At 31.0% G+C, this 23,534-nt stretch overlaps 1 protein-coding gene across 1 annotated transcript in view; it reads right to left on the bottom strand.

Moving 5' to 3' along the window:
* Positions 1–1,306: 1,306 nt before the first annotated feature.
* Positions 1,307–23,534, bottom strand: part of LOC134697368 (orexin receptor type 2-like) — a 33,252-nt gene continuing 11,024 nt past the window's right edge. The window contains exons 3-7 of the mRNA XM_063559604.1: positions 18,999–19,122; positions 8,693–8,811; positions 7,646–7,726; positions 3,141–3,168; positions 1,307–1,552 (exon numbers count right to left, since the gene is read on the bottom strand). Of these exons, the coding sequence (XP_063415674.1) occupies positions 1,465–1,552; positions 3,141–3,168; positions 7,646–7,726; positions 8,693–8,811; positions 18,999–19,122 (440 nt within the window). The 3' untranslated portion in view covers positions 1,307–1,464. The remainder of the gene's footprint in view (positions 1,553–3,140; positions 3,169–7,645; positions 7,727–8,692; positions 8,812–18,998; positions 19,123–23,534) is intronic.

Here is a 23,534-nt window from a genome sequence, read left to right as displayed (position 1 = left end):
GCAGAAATTAGTAAGCGTGTCAATCCACATACTACCCCAAGGATTTCTTCTTGTCAGATTACCGTTTTATTTCAACATCAACACTACAAACAGACATTTCAAGAGAAATAACCCTGTTCAGTTCAACATCAACACCAGACACAGACATTTTAAGAAGTTAGCCTGTCCGATGAGTTGAAGCGTTTATGACGGTATTGATACAATTGTTATCACAAGTTCAATATACAATTCTTTAGCCAGCAAAAGCAATACACAGGTATTATTATAAAGTAATTCCTATCTCAATACACATTTTTTTAAATGTTAAAAATATATCGTGTTTCAACATTCAACATGAAATAGTTAAGAACAAATATAAATGCAAATTATTTAAGCAGCTTCCTCTGGCTAACTTACTGCCTTTATAATGCTAAGACATGTTCATTAGACACTTGATATAGATAATACCTACCCCAAATTACTTTCCTCCGTAGCTTTAAGTGATTTGTGACGTAACCACTGACCAGAACCCTGGTAATTGTTCTGTTGTAATTATAAAATAAATAATAACATAATCTTTTAGTTGAATAACATTTCCTCGTATTGTTGTAACTGATTTTTATTGATATGTTATAACGCTTCTATAAAATTCCCAAAATCCTGAACTTATAACGTGTATGGATCTGTATGCTAATGAGATTATATTATGGTGATAACGTCTTTATTTTCAGTTCCTTTCAACATAAGATATAAAAGAAAATGGACAAATATGGAATCAAAAGAATCCACCGTTGATATCAGATTTGTTTTCTAACTTTCAAAGTATGTAGGATGTTTTTACGTTTAAAATAAAAGATAGATATCATAAATATGTTTTATTTTAAAAAGGTTTTGATCTGAGTTTTTATTTGTAGGTTTATATTGAAAATGACACAGTAAGCAATAATACAGTTCGACAAATACTAAAAACACTAGATATTCAAAATATCCACAAAAATATAAGATAGGTATTTTATTTAGTATACTTTAGATTTAATTAAGTCGCTGCATGTCAGCTCATGCTGAAGTATTTTACATTTACATAGGTACTTTATATATATATTGTGTATGGTGTTACATTCATTTAATTGTGTATCTGTATCTTTCTTCTACTCAATATAACTTTAAACTTTAATCTTATGAATAAAGATTCTACTACTCACCAATATGTATGATGGTAGCCCTTTTAATGCTTCAGGTGTTTTGATTTGTTCTTTAAATGGTGGTCCTCCTAATGTCTTCAAATACAAAAAAGTCTTAAGTTTGTAAAACAAAAAAAAAAACGATCTGAAGTTATACAATTTATTTAACAGTCATAATGACATTAAACATCACACACATTAATAGATAAATTAAATGTAATATTTTCAGAAAGCAAATCTGTTATAAAGGTACATGTTTGTGAAGCCGTGATAGATGACAAGGTATTTCAGTTGATCCTTCCATTTAATGGAGAAACTTCGAGTCTTCTGATGCTGCTTCATGTGAATTCTGATAAGGGAATCTCTTTATAGAACGATCACTGCACAGTTTCCTGAAATGTAACAACCATTAATACAGTGAATCGCAAGAATACCTACAGAGACCGGAATACAGTATGAACGACCTTTTTCCACAAATCAAAACGCCAAAGTTAATGATGGTATGGAATAGAAAGGACATAATATAACATAAACACAGACACACGAACATCAGAACAACAGAAAATACCAATTGACTTTCGTCTAATCAAACAAGGAATAAAATTAATTATCCCAGAAGGTAAACTCATCCGTCCATACCCGTGGTATTGTTATGTAGTCAAAGCCATTTAACTTTGTGTCATGTTCAATATGTTAATATGTAAACCGTTACTACCTTCAATTATGTTCTTTCTATTAGACATGATTTATAAAATAGTTCACCAAATTTATGTATTTATACATACAGTTTTGAAATATTCCCCCTAGTAGATGACCCAAAGTTTAACGACACATGGTTTAGATACGTAATCAAAAGGAGAGGTTTATGAGTACGTTTTAACTGATTCAATCACACAGGCTAATGGACAGATATTCATTGTTATTAATCTTTGTTTGTACATATTACTTTTCTGCGGAGTACGATGTTACTAGTTTGTGTGGTCTGTTGAACGATCTAAAATTTTTGAAATTTCTATTTACCGTTTAATGCATTTATACATAATTTAAGCCACATAATTATAAAATGTCATTATTAACCAAAATAAACGCATTCGAATATCAAAATTAACAAAACTATTCAAAAACGTCTCTTATGTAAGTACAACAACTATTTCTAACTGTTTCAACAATTTACAGTCTTTTATTTTTTAAAGCAAATCATTCTAGGTTCGTGCATCGGAATTCATTATTATTATTTTTTCTGTATAAAAATGTGCCTTTGGCTCTGACAGGCGTAAACGTTTTGTTAATTGCACGTAACTGATAATTTGGAACATTAACAATTATCTCTAAATAATGAGCAGTAAATCCGTTTCAAGATTTGAATTACAGAAAATGCTTTTCATTTAACATTCCTCTAGACATTAATCTTTTGTAAACTATTTCAAAACAGTTAAGATGAGTCATTGATGAGTCTTTTGTAGTTGAAACGCACATCTGGCGCACATCAAAATTTTAAATCCTGGTATTTATGATGAGTTTATTTATGATACTTTAGATTCATTATTATTCGTTGGATACCAATATTCGAGAGTTTAGTGAATACAAGTGAAGCACGAGTTCAAATATTCAACGAATAACACATTTTCAATAGGTTGTGTATGCAAAATCTCGAAGGTGCAAGTTCTCATCAATCCACGACAATTGATACCGACGAAAATGAATCAACAGTAGTGTATTGATAAAAACGTTTCTTAAAATATCCCTCGTCATCCCTGCAAACCTTAAATATCCCTCGTCATCCCTGCAAACCTTAAATATCCCTCGTCATCCCTGCAAACCTTAAATATCCCTCGTCATCCCTGCAAACCTTGGTGTCTTAAATAGCCCTCGTTATCCCTCCAAACTTTGGTGTCTTAAAATATCCCTCGTTGTCCCTGCAAACCTTGGTGTCTTAAATTGCCCTCGTTATCCCTCCAAACCTTGTTGTTTGATACTTACTCTGTTACAGTGTCCATTTTGACAGTAGCTGCATGGAAGATAAAACAGATTACATTAAGAATCGACTCAAGGAAATGCAAAGGAAATTTGTGTACTCATACATCAATAAATGTTGGGGGAAATACAAGTAAATTAAGTTTACAAACATTTTAAAGATTGATAGATTACATTTAGCCCCTGTTGTATTTTTACTGAATCCTTGTAACAAGATCAAAATAATTAAAAAATACGTTTGTCAAAACTCAGAACAGATAGATGACATGAATATAATTAAAAAAAATGACAAAGTAATGCCGCAATTAGAATGAAAAATTCGTAAAATATTTCAAAGCAGTTGATATGTCTAATAGTTTTGTTCAAGGCACTTTATCAATACATTCGCGTTTTACATTATTTCATTGATTTCTTTTGGATTATTTAAAGTTTAATGAAAATACAGAGAGCATCTTTTTTCATATTGCATTGTCAATAAGGGATATAACAGGCACAGTTAGCTTTGCTTCATATCTTGATGTGTATCTTGAAATTGACAGTTTATTATAAGTTTATTTTGGACTTTTATTTTCAAAAATATAATATTTTGTCGACTAATAGATACACCTTTTGTCACCTTACTACCATGTTGTGTTTATTCTCATTATACTAAGAAACGTAGACAGTCTAAAATAACTTACACGGGAATTAACACGCATATTGATACATTCATTAAGTACAAAGCTTGGAGGGCAACCTTTAAGCTGATCAATACAAAATATTTATTATCTGTATTCATCCGGGATTTCATAATAAGTCATGTTACATATAAAAAAGAGTTAAGGTAAGATAGAGAGAATGCTCATAGTGTAAATCCTCATTCTATTCATTTATAGTTTATTTTGCGAACCTTTTCCAATATGCATTTAATTCCACATATATGAAAACGATCGGTAAGGCATCAAATGATTAAAATGAAAAAACAAAATAAAATCACCGATATAACTTAAAAGGGAAATATTTGATATCTTAGAAAAAAACAACTATAAAAGAAAATACCATCGAAAATTAACTACTATTGATTTCCTTAAAAAAAATTATTCACATAACCTAAAAAATATTTGTCCAATATCATACACTTTTTAGACCTGTAGTTCATGCGTATGATGACACTGGTTGGTGATTAGAAAAACTGTAATAATAATTATAACGGGAATAATCTTAATCAAAAACATCTTTAAAAAGTCTGTCTTTATGCAAATCAAAACGTAGGCTCCACCTGATCAGTTGAAAAAAACATTGGCAATACTAATTGCAAACTGTCACATGTGGGAAAGGTTAATCAACCTAAGTCCTCCGGCAAGTAGTCTCTCGAAATTTACTTTATATCAGTCGAGTTAACCCTCGCGTTCCTCAGATAACACTTTTACCCCAGGAGTAGATTACCTTAGCCGTATTTGGCACAACTTTTTGGAATTTTGAATCCTCAATGCTCTTCAACTTTGTATTTTTTTGGCCTTTTAACTATTTTGATCTGAGCGTCACTGATGAGTCTTATGTAGACGAAACGCGCGTCTGGCGTATAAAATTATAATCCTGGTACTTTTGATTACTATTAACACCACTGGGTCGATGCCACTGCTGGTGGACGTTTCGTCCCCGAGGGTATCACCAGCCCAGTAGTCAGCACTTCGGTGTTGACATGAATATCAAATATATGGTCATTTTTTATAAATTTTCTGTTTACAAAACTTTTAATTTTTCGAAAAACTTAGGATTTCTTACCCCAGGAGTAGATTACCTTAGCCGTATTTGGCACAACTTTTTGGAATTTTGAATCCTCAATGCTCTTCAACTTTGTATTTATTTGGCCTTTTAACTATTTTGATCTGAGCGTCACTTATGAGTCTTATGTAGACGAAACGCGCGTCTGGCGTATAAAATTATAATCCTGGTACTTTTGATTACTATTAACACCACTGGGTCGATGCCACTGCTGGTGGACGTTTCGTCCCCGAGGGTATCACCAGCCCAGTAGTCAGCACTTCGGTGTTGACATGAATATCAATTATATGGTCATTTTTTATAAATTTTCTGTATACAAAACTTATAATTTTTCGAAAAACTTAGGATTTTCTTACCCCAGGAGTAGATTACCTTAGCCGTATTTGGCACAACTTTTTGGAATTTTGAATCCTCAATGCTCTTCAACTTTGTATTTATTTGGCCTTTTAACTATTTTGATCTGAGCGTCACTGATGAGTCTTATGTAGACGAAACGCGCGTCTGGCGTATAAAATTATAATCCTGGTACTTTTGATTACTATTAACACCACTGGGTCGATGCCACTGCTGGTGGACGTTTCGTCCCCGAGGGTATCACCAGCCCAGTAGTCAGCACTTCGGTGTTGACATGAATATCAATTATATGGTCATTTTTTATAAATTTTCTGTTTACAAAACTTTTAATTTTTCGAAAAACTTAGGATTTTCTTACCCCAGGAGTAGATTACCTTAGCCGTATTTGGCACAACTTTTTGGAATTTTGAATCCTCAATGCTCTTCAACTTTGTATTTATTTGGCCTTTTAACTATTTTGATCTGAGCGTCACTGATGAGTCTTATGTAGACGAAACGCGCGTCTGGCGTATAAAATTATAATCCTGGTACTTTTGATTACTATTAACACCACTGGGTCGATGCCACTGCTGGTGGACGTTTCGTCCCCGAGGATATCACCAGCCCAGTAGTCAGCACTTCGGTGTTGACATGAATATCAATTGTATGGTCATTTTTTATAAATTTTCTGTTTACAAAATTTTTAATTTTTCGAAAAACTTAGGATTTTCTTACCCCAGGAGTAGATTACCTTAGCCGTATTTGGCACAACTTTTTGGAATTTTGAATCCTCAATGCTCTTCAACTTTGTATTTATTTGGCCTTTTAACTATTTTGATCTGAGCGTCACTGATGAGTCTTATGTAGACGAAACGCGCGTCTGGCGTATAAAAGTATAATCCTGGTACTTTTGATTACTATTAAAATGCAATGAAAGGCCTATGATTAGACACCTAAAATTGCATGAAGATTAAAATAATTCAACCCTTTGTATTCGAATATGTTGAATTATTCCTAAATATCTAAAAAAAAAATCTGCTGTGTATTTCAATAAATACAGAAAAGTAATTTATGATGTCATTTGAGCGTCATATAATGTAATTATTGAAAAAGACTGACGTGTTGTTTTAGATTATTGAAAATGACAATTTGTGAATGACTTGTATTTCTTTGTCTTCAACTGAACAATATAACCTTATTCGTAATTCTGGTTGTACGGAAAGAAACAATAAAGATATCAATCACGTGTCGAACAATTATTGTTTACAAGAGAGAACATATTTTTATTAACTGGATGGCTGTTTTTAACAAACAAGGAAACACATGTTGAGCTGACACAACTTATTTAATGAAACTAAAGCAATCTTTCAGTATATTCCCGTTATTTATATCAACTATCATTACAGCACCTAATTGGAACAAGACTCGACTTCATCCTTCATAAGTGTCAGCTAAAGATTGAATGGTAATATTAGCCACCTAAAGTTTTCTGGAATTTCATTAAATAAATAAATTGATCAATCATTAATCATCAATGATATAACAATTTCTAAAGTGTCGTGTAGTAAAGTTGCATCAAATACAAAGGATTACCTAACACAGCGCTACATTTTAAAGTCTTTGATTGAATTCAAGACAGACTCAAACTCGGTTTATATTTGTTGACTATTTGCTACTAAGATGAACTTTGATATTTGGAATACTTTATGCAAAATGATTAAAACAGAGATTTTCTAAAATGTTTTTCAAACGATGATTTTGTTCAGTATCTGCTGTTATTTTGAAAATTTGCTTTTATTTTCATCTGCAAATATTTTTCTATGATATAGTGTAGTTTAAATCTATTCATACAGTGACACATTAACCTAGAATTCAGTTCTATTTTTTTGTACTGCAGTTACTATAGAAAAATGATTGATCCTTGTTTAGTATGCGATTACTTGCCACTAAAGAACGAAGAACAAAAGAGGGACGAAAGATACAAGAGGGAGAGACAAACTCATTGATTGAAAATAAACTGACAACGCCATGGCTAAAAATAAAAAGATTTTTCTAAACAAGTTATATAGTGTTCAAGAATGAGTAACGCACATACCGTATAGTAATCTATGCAATGCCCAACTAGACATGATTATTTATGAGTCCGAGTATCTGAGAGTTTGAGAAGAAAACAAAAATAATGAAGAGAGACAATTCGACCGTTCAATATTTTATCTGGTCGTTGTCTCGATGGTATACAATGTATATATTATGTGGTCATAACGGTAACAATATTCAGAAGAATCAAAAAGAATGAGAACGATGCTATGTATCTCTGATAACAAGTGGGTCGATGACAACATAATGCTAACAATTGAATACATTCATCAAACAATATCTTTAATATATGGCGTCAATTTAACACCAAAATCTACCTGTTAATGTTCCGTGTCTTCCATGTGTCGGTGCTAAGCCACAAAGTTTACAAGCCACGCGGAATTCTTTCTTGAACTTTTCTGAAAAACAAAATTCGACTGTCATAATACTAGTATGTTATAATATTCTAACTTCTTATTGTCTGTATTTCATTACAAATCATAAGACTGATTCTACATCCCAGACCTGTTGATTATTTGTTTGGTATCAGGAGACTGATTATACATCCCAGACCTGTTGATTATTTGTTTGGTATCAGGATGTGGTACATTTGATCACAGTTCATAAATAGTCGACAGCTAAAATTTCAATCAAATAGTTAAACGCTTGGCAGGCTTTGTGAATTAGAAAATTGAGTTGTCAGAAGTGAAGTAGTTTCGTATCACAATCGACGCAGTAGTAGACTATTTCTATGATCAAGGGTTGTGAGTGTTTTCTAGTTTGTACGGGTTTTTATACTAAAGACGTCTTACTTTTCTAAGTACAACTGGTCATTTCAATTTGCATTTGCATTTGTTTTTGTAAGTGGTGGTGTATGTATTTATAACATGTAGTTGAACAATATTACTGCAGAGGATTTTTCTTTATTGTACATTTACCAGATTTCCATCTAAACAATTTTGGTTTCAGTACCTGATATTTGAAAAAAAATCGTTAATCATAAAATAATAACTAGAAAGGCAAGCACTTTTTTTGAAAACTGGTGTTATTTGGACTATTCATCTGATAAACATAAGACTTTCAAATCGACAAAGGTCCCGTAACGATATAGTACTATAATATTTCAATATCAATATACCAGAAAAATCGTTATGAGATTTGGCACCAAATACGAAAATAATAGATATTGATGCGACTATAACTACTATAACAAATAATATTACTCTACAGGATAAGATATCAAACAAGCAAATCTCTATTAATACATTCCGACATTCAACAACAAAGCTGCCTTACTTATACAAATCCGTATTACATTATGCAAAATTGCATCATTCTAACCAGTTTATATATATTGTAACTTCTTATATTACATAAGAACTTACCACTCATAAAATTATAAATAACAGGATTGATGGCACTATTGAAATAGCAAAGGAGATGAGATGTTAAAGTTGTTAAAGCAAGGACATCTTGATTGGTTGTATTTGTCAAACCTGCATATCTACAATCAAACATTATATGGTATGTTATAGTTACGACAAGGACATCTTGATTGGTTGTATTTGTCAAACCTGCATATCTTTAATAAAACGTTATATGTTACGTTATAGTTACTACAAGGACATCTCGATTGATTGTATTTGTCAAACCCGCATATCTACAATAAAACATAATATGGAACTTTATAGTTACTACAAAGACATCTTGATTGGTTGTATTTTTCAAACTTGAATATCTACAATAAAAAATAATATGGATTATGTCGTTACTACACGGGCATCTTGATTGGGTGTATTAGTTATACCCGCATATCTATAATAAAACATAAGATGGTACATTATAGTTACTAAAATGCCAACTCGAGCCTACCAGCATTTCTACAATAACATAAATTGTACATTGTCGTTACTACAAGAAAATCCTGATTGATTGTACTTGTCATACCTGCATATCTTCGATAAAACATAAAATTGTACTTGTAGTTACTGCAATGACATCTTGATAACGTGTTTTGGTTATACCAGCAAATCAACAGTAGGACATAATATATTCCAACGAGTACATTTAAATATGTTCATATCTTTAAAACAAAACAAAATAATAAATTTGAAAAAGAAGGTGATCTACATTTTCTGTTCTTCAAGAGCAGAAGGAGTTATGACGGGATAGGCGTAAGGACATAGACAATTTTAAATATATTGTTTGTTATATCATTAAAAAAACAGTTTGAAGACGAGACGCTGTAAATTTTAAAGGAAATATATGTTTGTTGTTCGTAATACAGATCTATATATATTTTCTCGTTTCTATATTTATTATATATAGATATAGGAAGTTGTAGTATGAGTGCCAATGAGACAACTCTCCATCAATGTTACAATTTATAAAATGTATTACTATCATCGGATACCAAATTATTTGTACTTGTCACTAACTTATGTCAAGGAACAGATTGATATCTTATTTTCCAATGTCTGGTTTGTTCCTGGAGTATTGCATATATTTCCATAAACGTTCCTGAAAGACAAGAGAATTACAGACCTTTATGTTGTTTAGTAGGACAAGACGTATCAAACACTTCGCATAATAGTATGGTCGAGTCATTCTGTTAAAAAGTAATGTTACAAAAATACTGAACTCCGAGGAAAATTCAAAACTGACAGTCCCTAATAAAAAGCCAAAATAAAAAGCTTGAACAGCGGTATACTACTGTTGCCTTTATTCATCATACGAATGGATAGCAACTGATATTCTTGACTTGGTCAGACATTTTCTTATATAGACAATGGTGTATTGAACCTGTTTTTATAGCTAGCTTAACATCATAACAGTAGCATATGTATTGATAACGATGTGTAAACAAAATAAACAGACATAATGTCCAAATGAGGGGTACACACCATACTGTATTAAAAGTATATATATCAACAACATGACCAAAGGAAGTTATTTATGTTGCACTCTTATCGTCTTTCGTTTTTCAGAAAATATTGCCCTATAATTTTAGCATCTGTTATTTCATACCTGATACACTATAGTTCTTTTATTGTTCTAATATACATAATTTGTTTGATTTATTGAAGGAAATATGATTATATTAAAAGTATATATGTTTTAGCCATTTAGATGATTTTAAATACTAAAATAAGGATATCTATAATTTTCAAATGGTAAATTCAGATTACGGTGGTTGTATAAAACAAGGACATTTTTTTTTATCTCAAAACAAATCAAGAAATTTGTGAACTATAAACCTATTGCATAAACATCCTCGACCTTCACTTTTATTAATGTCGAGAACAAGTGCGTGATATATTTAATAGGACAGTCGGTGCGTAAATAGCCATGTTAAGCTTGATACATAGAAAATAACAGTATTAACACTTTTTAGTGTAATATGAAAAGTACAATTCAATTAAGACCAAAAATTGAATTAGGCTAGAACTTCGTGCGATGTACTCATATGCAAAAGTTAGAAACAATAAATCTATGTTGGTAATGTCTGCAACGACAGAATAATTACAGCTCTTTTCAGAATTGCATGATTAGTAACAAACCTCACGTTAACTAAGCGAGACTATTATAAGCACATGCATTAGCATCAATATTTTATGAATATGGCAATTTTAATCCCGATAAGTATGCATTTTTAGTACAACAACTTTTAATTTTGAATATACGGACACTACACAGATATCAACTACCAGTTTCATAATTCCAAGTATAGTAATATATATAGGATGGTTCTTAGCACGTGCATCTTATATGTATGTTGCTACTGTTGTATGTCCCTTTGGTCAAACAGCTCTACATGTGTTACTGTGCTTATAAATATTTAGATATAGGAAGATGTGGTGTGAGTGCCAATGAGACAACTCTCCATCCAAATAACAATTTAAAAAAATAAACCATTATAGGTTAAAGTACGGCCTTCAACACGGAGCCTTGGCTCACACCGAACAACAAGCTATAAAGGGCCCCAAAATTACTAGTGTAAAACCATTCAAACGGGAAAACCAACGGTCTAATCTATATAAACAAAACGAGAAACGAGAAACACGTATATATTACATAAACAAACGACAACTACTGTACATCAGATTCCTGACATAGGACAGGTGCAAACATTTGCAGCGGGATTAAACGTTTTAATGGGCCCAAACCTTCTCCCTTTTTCTGAAACAATAGCATAACATCACAACATATAAAAACATACCATAAAATATCAATTAGCAGACTTAACTCAATCAAAAAACGTATGATTACACAAAGAACGAATACATTTGATCTGAATACAAATGCACAGTTAATTAAATATTAGAGACAAACAGTCATGACCAAAAGGCTATCAAACAAATTCAAACACACTGAGAAATATTTAACCAATCAATGTTCACTTTAGAAAAAAAACGGTTTTTTATAATCTTGAAGTTTATACAAATGTTGTAAGAATAAGTAAAAAATTGAAGATATTACAAATAATCAAAGCTGGTATACAGCCAAGATCCATATAAATAGAAAATGACAAAAAAGCATTATAAACAGTATCAACAGGTCGAATTAACAAGAAAATACGATTTGAGAGTACTCGCAGTTACTGACAGCTAGTTAAAAGCCAAAACCAATTAATAGTAAAAAATCATGCATCAGAGACTAAAATCGACTAAAACACATTGTCTTTTTTTTTGTTTGGTTTTGAGCGTTTCTAATAAAGATTAATCCATAACAGTACTTCAAGAGCATACATTTTATAAAGTTTTATTTCAATTTTTCTATAGAATTGTTGGATATTTCTGTTGGTGAACTTGAAGTCCTTGATATCATCACATCAGTGATCAGTGTTCCGGATTCTGACATGACACATTACACACTTTATTTTGTAAATTGCCAGTTAAAAAAATTAGAAAAAGATAAAAAAAAAACAAAAAAAACAAAAAAAAAAACAACACCCAAACCGCCTTAGGCGGTGTAGATAGATTTGACGATAAGTTTGTGTTCCTTCTACTCATATGTATGTTTATATGTATTAGTAGTTTTTTCCGTCTTTGTGAGTGTTTGATTGAGTTAATAAAAGAAAGACGCATAACATTTGTACAATCTTCTAATTTCATTTTTATAAAACCTGGTAGAAGTTTATAAAGTTCAAAATCCTTTCCTAATACACATCTGGATATTACAATGTCAACAATTAGATATTTGAATTCCAGTTTTCACAAGGAGGAATTTAAATACTACTGATTTCCGATTTGTTTTGTAAATAGTTATCAAAGGTACCAGGATTATAATTCCGATTTGTTTTGTAACTTATACATTAAAAAAGCTGTTTTATTTTCATAATTCTAGAACAGTCTTAAATCTTTAATAGTTTACCGTCACATTTATGTAGTCATTTCATTAATTGATCTATTTTTTTATCCACATAACTATTATGATCATTATTGTTTTTTAAATGATCAAGTTTATTATTTTTATCTATAAAATGTTCTTACTCTTACATTGTCTAATTTTCATTTAAGCTTTATGTCTGTTTCAATAAGCTGAATGCTATTCTGTTAAAGCAGTTTAAGTGATACCAATAGCAATTTACGTTTCTGTTAAACATTCTGGAAATAGATACAACAAAACGTCTGATTTCATACATTTCATTTCAACACAGACCGCCCTTTATCCTCAGTAATGTAACATTAACAATCAAACAGAACCCTATGACAGAAATAATATGTGTTAGGTATATAACGATATCAAGGCGTAAAAGATGACTTTTTCGGTAGACAAAAATATTCAAAATGTACAAATACCAAGCTTCAATAACATCATCAAGCATAGAAAAGATCTTTGATCACCTCCATGTATCTAACACGCCTTTCTTTCAAATCTTATCTACTTATTTTTACATTAAAAGTGTTTTTTTAAAAGGGCAAATCAGTTAATAATATAAAATTATTCTGCTTAGCGTGTCGGTCAAGTTCAAAGCTAGTTTCATGTTTATATAAATACTTTATCAATTATCTGCGTCTGATGTACTTTTCTGGATTTACCTTGACCTTGAAGACTCAGGCATCCTTCGATATCCAACATTTTGTTAGGGGTTGAAACCTAAGCTTCTCAAAATGTGTTTAATATTTGAACGGAAAACTTGTCACTGGTCGTTAAAAACATACCAACAACATCAAAAGCTCAAACACAATAAATGAATATATAACACCTGCCAAATGCCTGATGTGTTCATGCATTTTCAGATATAGAAAATGATAGATTGATTTTTTTTCATAGCTAACTTAACCTCCTATGGTATGACAGTCGCATACACTTTCATTATATTGACAACCACTTGTGAACAAATTAAACAGTTAAAATTGTCACAAATTAGGGGTGTAGCAGCCAATATTGGCTAACATTCAATATAGTACCAAACAAATATGTCAACAAAGAATAACAAGAATGCATAAAGACAAAGTAAATAACCAACAAAGAATCTCAATGGACTTAAAAAAAAAGAAAGAACGGGACGATCTTTGACATAAGCCTGGTTCATCAACATACAAAGTCTGAGTAGCAGCTACAAGCTCTTGTATTCCGAATGCTACCTTTACACCATCAAAACTTTATTTGTGTATTAAAATCTCATGAAAGGTAAAATTATATGTTGATACGCACAACGAACAAACGATTCAGTTAAACTCGAGTCGAAACACCTGTAAAGCCAAATCAAATAGGAAACTGAGGTGCATTTAAAAGTAGAGATTCCAACAGATGTACTAAATAAGTTTAAGGTAATGTGTACCTGCTGGAAAAAAAACGTATTGTGTGGAAATAATCAAGATTGACCAAACAAGCAATGGTATCAATCTAGTTCTGTATAAAAATCAAATACAACTTAGATTATTTCATACGTTCGAAACGTTTTTCTGGATTTATCTTCATAAGCAAGGCACAATAGTTTTTTTCCGTTATTTAAGTCATATCTGTTTATTTTCTATAGTCTATACATGAAAGGTTGCAACCATCCTGAAGTCATTTGCAAAGTTTTCTAACGATGTAAGATTAAAAGAAAACCATTTTGTAGCGCATTAACAGTTAATTAAACAAAAAACTGCCATTGAAAATGTTTAGTGTAATTTCAATTAATAAAAATCTAATCATTTCAAAAGTCAGCTTACGAAGTAAACCAATGGTCAGCTACTTAATATATTTATGGTCTGTTAATCTTGTTCAAGTATTATTAAATCAAAGCAAATACAAAAGCCAGGTTAGGAATTGACAGTCATCTTTCATTCTTCTAACGTTTCCTTTTTAGGTTTTCTGGACTCCACCTTTTTTGAATTTACCATGAACGGTACTGATATTCTGCATGAAAAACGCATTCTAACAAATAATGTCTCTGCTTTGATGGCTGAGGCCAAGCTTCGAAATCCTAAACACAAAACAACAAAGAACTCTAAGAACCTAAGAGTTCAGATGTCAATTTTTTTTAATGTTTAGATTATAGATTATGCAAATTATTCTAATCATACTTTTAATCTTCCCGACCATATTATATTGTGTCTATACCTGTTGTAACCTTACATTGGTATATAAAATTATATGCGTTTTCCGAAAAAGCAAAATGACTGTTGAAAGCTAAGATCGTTTTATTGAAAGATTCGTGTTAGCACGACTTGTCAGACCTGTAAGTAAAATATGAAAACAAAAATTAATCTAGCAGCAGTAAGAAGAAAGATATAAAATAAAAACAAAGCCTGCTTATTTCTCGTGGTAGGTAAGATTACAGTTAAAGTCGACACCAGAAACATACAAGACGTCGATCGCAGTAATAATTAAATAACAATGATTGACAAATTGTTCTAAAAATAAACGTTAATTTTCTAAAGGAAATAGATATTTGTAAATCAGTGCAATGCTTCTAAAATATTTGGTATTTTGTTGAGATTCATACAGAGAAACAGGAACAATATGTCAATGTTTATGAAATACAATGAACGATGACTTTAGAAAATAGCTATTAATGGCATGCAATTATTTAATTAGAAGATTATAACAGCATCTTAATAAATTGTCCAAATGGCCTTTTTCCGTGTAAAATTTATCAACAAAAAACTCTGTTTTCAGTTTCAGGTAATTTTAGATGTTGGGTTTTTATCTCATTTACGTTTGTACCAAATAACGGTGTTTTTTTCTTCTTTTTAGTCAAAATAAGTTAAATAATCCTTCCGCATTGATTTCTGAATGGCCTACGTTTTCTCGATCAATCTCAAAGTTGGAACTTCAATTAGCCATTTTCTCCTGTTAGTAATGGGCCGATATTACATCCTATGCATTATTGGTGTAATATTTATTCTTTTTTTTTTCTAAGAATTTGTTTTTGTATGCGAGACGATCAATCTTATCTTACTACTATATGTTGCTTCATAACTTATTTACTAAATTATCAAATCGTTTTATTCATAAACTTCATCAATTTGTTCCTTGACCAAATTGTAAATATAATTAGATTGTAAGCATGCGAGAAATAAAATAAAGGACTGCAATAAATATAGTCATGCTCTAGAGAGCAAATACGACAACTAAAGGCTATAATATTTATTACAATGAAATTCTTTGTGTGTTTTGTTTTTAATTTATTAATATATTCTTCTGTTTCTTTGAAGTTTGTTTTTCATGCGATATTATCAATGTTATATAACCACTATAATTTTATGTTGCTTTAATTTATATATATATAACAAACAAACTCCTTAACAAAAAAACGGTTTAAAATTAGCCTGAACATACTTGGCAATTATAACAAAGTCAATCTATAACCTATTATTGCTTTCTGTAAAGATGCCTAATTAAAATTATAATAACTTTATAAACTTAAATTGTTATCTTCTTTTATACATATCTAATAATTATTCCAGAAAACTAAATACATTTGAAATTAACAAAAATGCATTAGAATCACATATTTGTCATCTTAATAGGTCCCATTTATAATAATGTTTGTTCTGAATTGGAATGGAAATATTTGAATACATCTTGACTATAAAACTTATCGGGAGGTATTTAAACTAGAATAAATTTGTTTTCGTCGAATATTGCATGTTTGAGCTTGTTAATTCTGCTTTATAAGTTTTCCCTAAATATCAAAGACAGTTTAATGTATGCCATAAAGCAAAGATGAACATAGAAGTGACCGATGTGAATTATATAAATACGTATTTACATATGGTTAAGTTCTTGTTCTTGATTCAACTTTTTTAATTTATGATTAACTGCAGTATACAAACATGGTCATCCATTGATCTTTTTTGCGATCGGCATTTAAATACTTGTAAAAGTGGTGCGTCTGCTATGTTGTAAGGAATGTAAAGATACGCTGCCACGTTTTGTCAGAATGGGAACAGCGTTATATACAATGCTCTATGTACGTTAATAATCCATGAAATTTTGTAAATGGTCTGTAGATTTACCTTCATGATCCAGTTGCAGTCTACATTTGTCACCTATCAATTTTGTCAACTACTCAGTGCAGCCCCTGCATACTGTACTTATTTTTAATTGTTCTCGTCATGACTATGCATTGAATAAAGACAATAGTAATATATCGCTGTTAAATAGTCATACATTGATTAAGCGACAACAAATCCGGAATAAATCATTTTCCACTGTGGTGAATCAATCCATTGCTTATAGCTGTGATATCGATATTGAAGGAAACTTTTTTATATTACACGCACTTTTATCATATATATGTTAATCTGAGTTAAAACAAATTGCTAAGTAATGTTTGTCGACAAATATTAAAACAAAGTATTTAGTACTATTTGTCGACGACTTCCTTTCTTGTGATCAATAACGTATATTTACTATATCTATTCTTTTGATAATTCATTTGATAATTCATTAAGGAGAACTTGAATAAACTATAATTTCTATTTGCTATCTGACTATATTGATAAAGATGGCTTTGTCAACAGTTTATAACAAGCAGAACTGTTTTCAACACGCACATGATGTCATAATTGATGGGTTAACTGTGGAAAATGTACCTTCAAGAATACTTCAAAAGAACTTTGGGAAATAACTAAATATATACAATCCTCATATTAAAGCTAGTGAAATCGTTGGACAACACAAAAGACAAAATAAACAAAACATTTCAATAATACGATATGCATGTTTATACTATTACCCATAACGTTTTTCAATAGAATTTGAATTTTTCGTTTATAGTCACAGAATCACAATTTTTAATAAAATAAAAATCATTTTCCGTCTAAAAAGCACGTATTTGTTGTATTTCCGCCGTTGCCTTTGAGTATTACTTTTTCGTTTTGAGGAAACGATGACAGTCCGTTGGAAGGGGACGATAAATAGCTGACCCGCGTTAAGAGAGAGTCATTATCTCTTGCACGTGAAAGACACCCTTATAGATTTCGAAAAAGAGCAGACTAATGCCGCTACAAGGCAGCACTCGCACCCGCAAAGTAGAAAATGAGTAATATAAGATGCAATAACTTGTCTTAAATATGTTTAAAATATTTTTTTTCGATTTATGTAATAAATTACATACAAGTGAGAGGTTAAGCTAGCTATAAAACCAGGCTTAATCCACCATCATTTTCTACATAAGAAAATGTCTGTAGCAAGACAGAAATATGACAGTTTTTATACATTAGTTTGATGTGTTTGAGTTTTTGATTTTGCCATTTGATTAAGGACTTTCCGTTTTGAAATTTTCTTGGAGTTCAGTATTTTTGACAATTTTCAATATTACAAAATACAACGCTTGTTTTTGTTTGGTGTTATTTATGTTATTTTAACAAAATAACCAGAGAGAGATTCAAAATTGAGAGATGATTACTGATACTTCCCGTTGAAAATCTTGACAGCGACGAGTTTAAGAAAAATATGTTATAAATCATGTCAGTAACAAAGTACTATTTTGTCGGAAGATTTTCAAACGGAAGATGTTAGCATATGTTCGATATTGATTATGATTATCCAGTTGTAAATTGTAACCTGAATTCATTACTAACGCAATTTCCGAAAAATCCAAGCGCAAAATATATAGGCACTTTTTATAACTTGTTTATAACTCAACGGTCTTTAACCACGTGCTATTGGTGTCAGACCACCAATTAAAAGTCCCTATCTGTTGAACCAAATTTTGCAATTTTCATAGCTTTCTAAATATTTTTCCTTAGTTTAACTTCATAGAAACCAGGTATATCCTGAATTGTACATGTATCAGCTTTCTACATGCTAACTTTCAACAGATGTTTAAAATCATATCAGGAAGAAGAGGTCTTTTAAATAGAGGTACCACTACAAATAACCCCTGTTTTCTGGAACTCTTCAATTAGTATACTATGGAGTGCATGAATCCTAAATTTTGAATGCAAACTCATAAACAAGTAAATTTAAACTCAAAATGGTCTTAATATAAAAGTTTAATTTCTGCCAATTTGTTGGTTAGTTTAAGTAAACAATGACATCAAATACACTATGTTTTGTCCGAGTAGGCCTACTTTCACATACGTTCTAAATTGGAGGGAGTAATTGGTGGTGTGATACCTAAAATGCTATGGAAATCTGCGGAATGTATTTAGCAAGGATTGAAATGTTTTCTTCTGTGTAAATCTTTTTTTATTTTCTACAGGCCAATGTTGACTATTCATGACCCTTCTTTAATGATAGCCTTACCTGAATATATTACTCAAATAAACCGGAATGTAACAAATAAAAAACACAATAACTACAACTATCAACATCCGGGCAGTTCGTTTTCTCGCTCTGGATTGTATTGTTGCTCCTTCCGATCTACTATCTGAAATGACAATAACTAACATTTAAAATTATGTAACCGCGTACAAACACATTATAATTCATTTATGATGTATATAGTTAAGATAAAGAGTAATCTGTCATTATTTTCCCCAAACGGAACATCATATGTAAGGAAGATTTCATGTTATTTGATGAATTGCTCTTATAACTGTGCATTATGTAACAAACATTTGAGGAATCTTATTGAAGAATCTCGCTGGTGGCTTTCTCTATCACTTTATGTTTGTCCGTTGAGAATTTGGCACTAGTAATTGGTGTAAGATCAGACAACAAGTCTACTTCGTTGGATTCACTCACATGACTACACAGTACTGGTTTACAGCTGGAAGATGGCGTTTGATTGTAGATACTTGATGTTGTTTAAGAGAGTCGAAAATGAGAATAACTAATCCAGTTTTTCTAAGGCAAAAGTCTCAGAAGCAATACCACAATTATTATTTCTTTATGCATCCTTTCTAGTCTTTAACAGTTATCTTTACTATTACTACTTGGATCATCTTACAATGTAGTGAAGTAAACATCAGTGTTAGCATTCGAATCAAGAACAAGACGAATAAAGCCAGATGTATTGTATACTGCACTAAAGACGGCTTTAAAATAGAACACAAAAACAAAAACAATTGTCTACATAATATGTCTATCGCTAAACTGCCACGAAAAAAATTGACCCTGTTTTATAACAGATAATATAATGAACCCTTTATATAATAGAGAAATATAAAGCAAAAGTAACAAGAGGACTTTAAAAGACCGACATAGATAGTTATGATGTACCCTCTATACAATAGGGAAATACAAAGTAATATTAACAATAGGAGTCTAAAAGACCAAAACAAGATACAGATAGAAAGAAGTTCGTAGGAGAAAAAAGATAGGGAAAAAATTATTACATTTCAAGAATAAGACAACATACATAAAGTAACTATAGGGCATTAAACGATCAATACAACAAAAAATTAGAATACGGAGAAATGTAACAATTGTGATACATAACAATAGTTTCTGTAAGAAATAAAACAATCGAGACAAGTAGAATAGTATACTAAGGTTTTTCTGCGAGGATAGGTATATATTAGGACCATGAAAAAGTGTCGGTGAAAGCAGAATGTTGTAGTACTCATGTGTCATATTAGGCAGGTTACACTGTATCAAGTAGACAGTAAACGATAGAAGAATACAAATTAGAATCTAGAGGATATCAAGCAATCGAGACACAATCAGAAAACATATTATCTAGTGCCCGTTTAACGATCGAGATAAAAACATAGTATCAAGAGGGTAAAAACGATCAACACTAAGACAGTTTTAATACTCATTTAACATTGTAGACACTTTTATAGAGTTTCTGGAGGACTAAAAAGTTATGAATAGACATGAGTTCAAAATTTTCTACTTTAAACAAATGTGACAGTTGTTATCCATTCTTTTCATGTGTTTGAGTTAAGAGAGGTGAATATCGTTCACAAATCAGGAAAAGTGGAAGGTAATCTTGAACATGCTGCTTTCCAATATATTCCTTTTGATCTGAGCGTCTTATATAGACGAAACGCTGGTCTGACCCATTAAATAATAATCCTGTTACCTTTGATAACTATTTACACTTCTGGGTCGATGCCACTGCTGGTAGACGTTTCGTCCCTCAGGGTATCATCGGTAGTCAGCACTTTGGTGTTGACATGAATATTAATTATTTGGTCATTTTTATAAATTTCCTGTTGAATATTTAAAAAAAAAACAGAAATAGAGTACCTTAGACGTATTTGGCACAACTGTTTGGAATGCTCTTCAACTTTGCACTTGTTTGGCGTTATAACTATTTTGATCTCAGCGTCACTGATAAGTCTTATGTAGACGAAACGCGTGTCTGGCTTATAAAATTATATTATAGTCATGGTACCTTTGATAACTATGTACATCACTGGGTCGATGTCACTGCTGGTTGATGTTTCGTCCCTGAGGGTATCACCGGCCCAGTATGAAGTGCTGACATGTATATCAATTATTTGGTCATTTTTATAAATTCCTGTTGCAAAACTTTTAATTTTTCGAAAAACTAAGGATTCTCTTATCCCAGGAATAGATTACCTTAGCCGTATTCGGGACAAAATTTTAGAAATTTGGGTCCTCAATGCTATTCGACTTTGAACTTGTTTGGTTTTATAATATTTTGATCTGAGCGTCACTGATAAGTCTTCTGTAGACGTATTAATAGTTATCAAAGGTACCAGGATTATAATTTAGTACGCCAGACACGCGTTTCGTCTATATACGTATTCAATTATATCCTGGTACCTTTGAGAACTAATAAGATTGTTACCCGGATTTGTTTTCTCTCAATCGATTTATGACTTTTAAACAGTGGTATACTTATGTTGCCTTTTTTTGTACCAACATCTCTTTTTATTTCGGAATCCACTACCTGTTTTAAAGACATAGTGTCCAGAGAAAAACTTTTTCAATGTAGTATATGAATTATACAAATGAATTTGTTTATTTAAGTTAATAAGGAACATAAAAGTAAGAAATGAAACAGGGAATATGTATAAGAGACAACAACCCGATCAAAAAGTAGACACTTGATTTTGTTTGTTATACAAAAATGTTGGCCTATGGCATAAAAATACTCGTGTATACATAACAAAAAAACGAGACCGGTCGCTGACAAAATCATAAAAACAAGCAACATTCTAAGTACAAATGAAGAGCTGCACACATATGCATGATCGATAATAATATTGTGCAAATAAATATTTTATATATCAAACTGTGTTTTGATTACTGTGTGACTTAATAACTTTTGAACTATCCAATATTGTATAACATAAATAATTTGCCTATATCCATGTTTCAATATTATGTTATTGTTGTTTTGGTGAGGAGTCTTTTCTATCAAATATTTTGGAAAATAATGCCTTTATCGAATGCATTATTTTTAAGAGTTTACACACTGAAACGCTGTATTTAGCAAGCTGTTTGAGATTTAAAAGTTATACAATGCATGAATTCTAATATCATTCTCTTATAATTACAACTTATATTTCACTTTATCACAAAAGGGAATAATACAAACAATTAATCTCCATCTGTTGGAGAATTTTCAAATCTGTTTGGAACTATCCAAGATCGAATCTCTGAAGTTAATTGACTTTAAACTTCTGTATTTGGAAAAAAAAACTGATTTCTATTATTTGATAATTTTATTTGACATCAAAAACCCTTTATGGTATCAAATTTATAATTGAAAGATTTCTCTTGATAGCTATTAAATTCTATATTTTCGTTGTTGCGGAAATATTTATCTGTAGCTAACTCATATTAGTTAATAAATAAAACAGAATGGATGCCTTCGTGGAATTGATAATAAAATATTATTGTAGTTACTGCTTAAAAACACTTTTCTCGCTACTTAAGATAGGAAACGTGGGGAATGGGTCAAAGAGAATCCAACCTCACCATAGTTTTAAGAAAGTACGATTTCTTAAACCTGTTACAGACAATCTAAGTCTGTCTTCCCGTTAAATCGTACATTTGAATTCTCCACACTTAATACTTTAAACAAATATTCCTGATTTCAACCTTGAAGACAGGTTAATTTTTTTCTAATTAAAATAAATATTGTCAAACGATTGTACTGAAGATAAAAAGTTGAAATGAAAAACACCATGATTCTAGCCAAATATTATCTATAGCCTGTCAATAATTAATTAAAATCAAAACGATTGTCTTTTTATTGCGATAGGTACAATCCCACCCTTTTCTCGTTTATCACAGATAACTAATATCATTTCTCTTGCATCGAAATCAATTCCGCTATGGAAGCCAATTTTATTCTAACAAATCAACAAAACTGTTACAGTTGCTTTATTTTGATAAGGAAGACATGTGCAATATATAACCACGGCAATACGGAATATACCCTCTTCGATAAAATAAATGCCTAAAAAGTATATAAGAAAATTTGTTACAAAGTCTTATGTCAAATAATATATAAAGGTAAGTTTGCAAGACGCATTCAGAACATAAAAATGAAGATACATAGTTTAACTATTCCTTATTAATCTTTTAAAACGTAAATTCAAACATTAGGGTAGAAAGATAACACTTTTAGATGACACAATATAACTCTCTTTTTTGGACCGATGACGAGGTAAAAAGTAGAGTAACAAAACATACCAAACTCTAAGGAAATTGCAAAACGTTCCAATCGAAAGATGTAATAAATCAAACAAACAGAAAACAACTGTGATATTCCTGACCTTGTACAGGTATGTTTAGAACAAAATGTCCTTAGACGCAAATTCATTTTCTGGTGATAATCAATGTAGTACAGGATATTGTTCCATTGCAGTTATAAAAACTGACTTTAGTAAAAATAAATGAAGAATACGCGTA

Source organism: Mytilus trossulus, chromosome 1 (genome assembly GCF_036588685.1).
Source record: "Mytilus trossulus isolate FHL-02 chromosome 1, PNRI_Mtr1.1.1.hap1, whole genome shotgun sequence".
NCBI lineage: Eukaryota > Metazoa > Mollusca > Bivalvia > Mytilida > Mytilidae > Mytilus > Mytilus trossulus.
This window is presented reverse-complemented; position numbering and strand designations above follow the sequence as displayed.